The 2,899-nt window shown below is 50.8% G+C and overlaps 1 protein-coding gene across 1 annotated transcript in view; it reads right to left on the bottom strand.

Moving 5' to 3' along the window:
• LOC102373761 (unconventional myosin-X-like) overlaps positions 1 to 2,899 on the bottom strand; it is a 178,577-nt gene that overhangs the window by 36,653 nt on the left and 139,025 nt on the right. The window contains exon 32 of the mRNA XM_025191530.1: positions 2,381 to 2,523. Coding sequence (XP_025047315.1) covers positions 2,381 to 2,523 — 143 coding nt within the window. The remainder of the gene's footprint in view (positions 1 to 2,380; positions 2,524 to 2,899) is intronic.

The raw sequence follows: 2,899 nt of genomic DNA, 5'->3' as shown, positions 1-2,899 counted from the left end.
GTGGACAGCATGGAGAGGGTCCAGAGGAGGCCACTCGCATGATCAGGGGTCAGCAGGGCAGGCCCTACGAGGAGAGGCTACGAGACCTGAACCTGTGCAGCCTCCACAAGAGAAGGCTGAGAGGGGATCTGGTGGCTGTCTTTAAACTGGCCAAGGGAGGCCAGCAGGCAATGGGAAAGTCCCTGTTCCCCCGAGCACTACTGGGAGTAACAAGGAATAACGGCCATAAGTTGACTGAGAAGAGATTCAAGCTAGATATCGGGAGGCACTACTTCACTGTCAGGGCGGCTAGGATCTGGAACCAACTTCCGAGGGAAATGGTGCTCACTCCGACCCTGGGGGGTCTTCAAAAGGAGGGTAGACAGAAACCTAGCCAGGGTCGTTTGACCCCAGCATCCTTTCCTGCCCATGGCAGGGGGTCAGACTTGAGGATCTGCTCAGGTCCCATTCGACCCTACCAACCATGAAACTATGTTTCTCAAGCAAATCCCAGGATGTCATCCCACCCCCTGTATTTGGCCTTGGTGAGGCCGCAGCTGGAGTACTGTGTACAATTCTGGGCTCCACAATTTAAAAAGGATGTGGATAATCTTGAGAGAGTCCAGAGGAGAGCCACACGCATGATCAGAGGGCAGGAGAACAGGCCGTATGATGAGAGGCTGAGAGCTATGAGACTCTTCAGCCTGGAAAAGCACAGGCTCAGAGGGGACCTGGTGGCTGCCTATAAGTATATAAGGGGTGTACATCAGGATCTGGGGGAACGCCTGTTCATCAGAGCACCCCAAGGGATGACAAGGTCAAACAGTCACAAATTCCTCCCTGACTGTTTCATGCTGGACATAAGGAAGAACTTCTTTACTGTCCAAGACCCCAGGGCCTAGAACAAACTGCCACCAGAGGTGGTGCAAGCACCTACTTAAGAGACATTTGGACGCTTATCTTGCTGGGATCCTTTGACCCCAGCTGATTTCCTGCCCCTGGGGCAGGGGGCTGGACTCGATCTCCCGAGGTCGCTTCCAGCCCTAATGTCTATGAAATCTATGAAATTCAGAGTTGCTCATTTACAATTTTTAGTTTTAGGGCCTGTATCCTACAGACTGTGATATCAAGGGGAACAAAAGATTAATTTTCTTTCTTTCTTGTCAATTGTGTTTAAAGGCACTTTGCCCAGACTCTGCACCATGAGGTGCCTCCTCTCCACAAGCTGACAGGTGCAGTAAAGCCAGCCAGGGGTCTGGGTCACCCCTGCATGGAGAACCCAGCAGGCTGGCTGAGTCTTTGTTTTGCCTCCAGCCAGCAGTAGAATGGGGAGACTCCAGCTACAGACTGCTGGGCATGGAGAAAGAGACAAGAACTCTACAGTGGAACCCACATGCGGGATAAAAAGTGTGCAAGGACCCACTACAGATTTCTGGCCTGCCCAAGATGGCATTCTCTTCTTCTGCCAAGCAGGCAACTGTGTACTGGTAGGATCATCTTGCAGCTTGCCTGCTGGAGTCACAGACACGGGTCTTCTTAAGTTCCACAACAGGTCCTTTATTCAAAGCCCTATTTTAACACCAAGAGCCTAGGTCCCCCAGCCTGCTCTCCTGATCCCAAGAAATCAAACAAAACCATTGCCTTTCTCCCTTCAGACTGTGATACAAAACACTGCCTTTCTTCAGGCTGTAAAACAACAGTGTGTTTCTCTCTCCAAGCTACCAAGGTTTCCAGCTTCCACAAGCTCCTTCTGCCTCTCTGCTCTCTTTCAGCTAGAGCCCTTTTTAAGGTTCCCAGCTGTGGACCTAACCAGCAGCCTGATCCCCTCCACCTGCACCTGATCAGCAAGCAGGGCCAAGCTGCACTTTCTAAATCCTTACAAGGTCTACACCTTGCTACATAATCACTGTTAGGATGGTGCACAAGGCACTAGGAGAGATTATGCTGTGAGATCAGCCTGCCTTCCTCTGGGGAGGGCAGTTCACATATACATTCCCCTGTCAGAAAGGCTCAATAGTCTCAGCAGCATGTCACCGATGTGGTTCTCTGTGCTTCAGAACAGGCCTGAGCATTTCACCAGCTGAGGAGAAGGTCAGCCTGTCTTCTCAGGACACAACACAAAGCAGCTATGAGGAGGCACTTGCCTGGTCCAGGGATGAGAATGAACAGACAGCTCTTGAAGGAGAACGTGCTGTTTGCTCTCTCCCTGCTCTTAGCCAGTATGTGAAGAGGCTAGGAGACTGTACGTAGTGCACCCCCCAACTCTGAGGGTCCCACTAGGCATCACTCTACAACTATGCAGTTCTGTCAGTTCTCCATCCAAAAGTGACAAGCCCAAGCCCACCAGCACTTCCCCCAGTATAACTGTGTTTCATGCTGATGATGTGCATGTTTCTTTCACCTCTCACAAGGAACTCCTGACCATCCACCTTGGATTCGCCTTTGGGTTTCTGCAGCAGTGAGATCCAGTGGTGCATCTCCTCCGGGGTGTCACTGTTGCAGTGAATTACTCGATTCGCAGTGATGATCACAAAGGAATTTGGTCTGCAGGAAAACACAAGCAGCAAAATGGGTTATGTTGGGCCTCTCTCAGGAACTAAAACCACTGCAGAGCCAGCACCTCTACTCTCAACAGTCAGCCCCTCTGCACATATGCAACGCCAGTAGGACATTCTGAATCTGCAGCATAGAGGAGTGGGAACCCTTAGACATAGCACCCCCATGGGACTGCAGTACAAACTGGAGGAGGGAAAGCATGTCTGGACAGCAGAAGCTGGGCATCTTTCAAGAGCTATTTCCAAGGGACAGATAATACTATTTAACAGCTATTGCCAAGCACTGGTTCTATGTTGGGTGCATAAATAGACCTGCTATTTTTCCCTATGATTGCACTATGCAGGTGCTTCTCATGGATTCCTGC

Source organism: Alligator sinensis, unplaced genomic scaffold, assembly GCF_000455745.1.
Source record: "Alligator sinensis unplaced genomic scaffold, ASM45574v1 scaffold673_1, whole genome shotgun sequence".
Taxonomy (NCBI): domain Eukaryota; kingdom Metazoa; phylum Chordata; order Crocodylia; family Alligatoridae; genus Alligator; species Alligator sinensis.
This window is presented reverse-complemented; position numbering and strand designations above follow the sequence as displayed.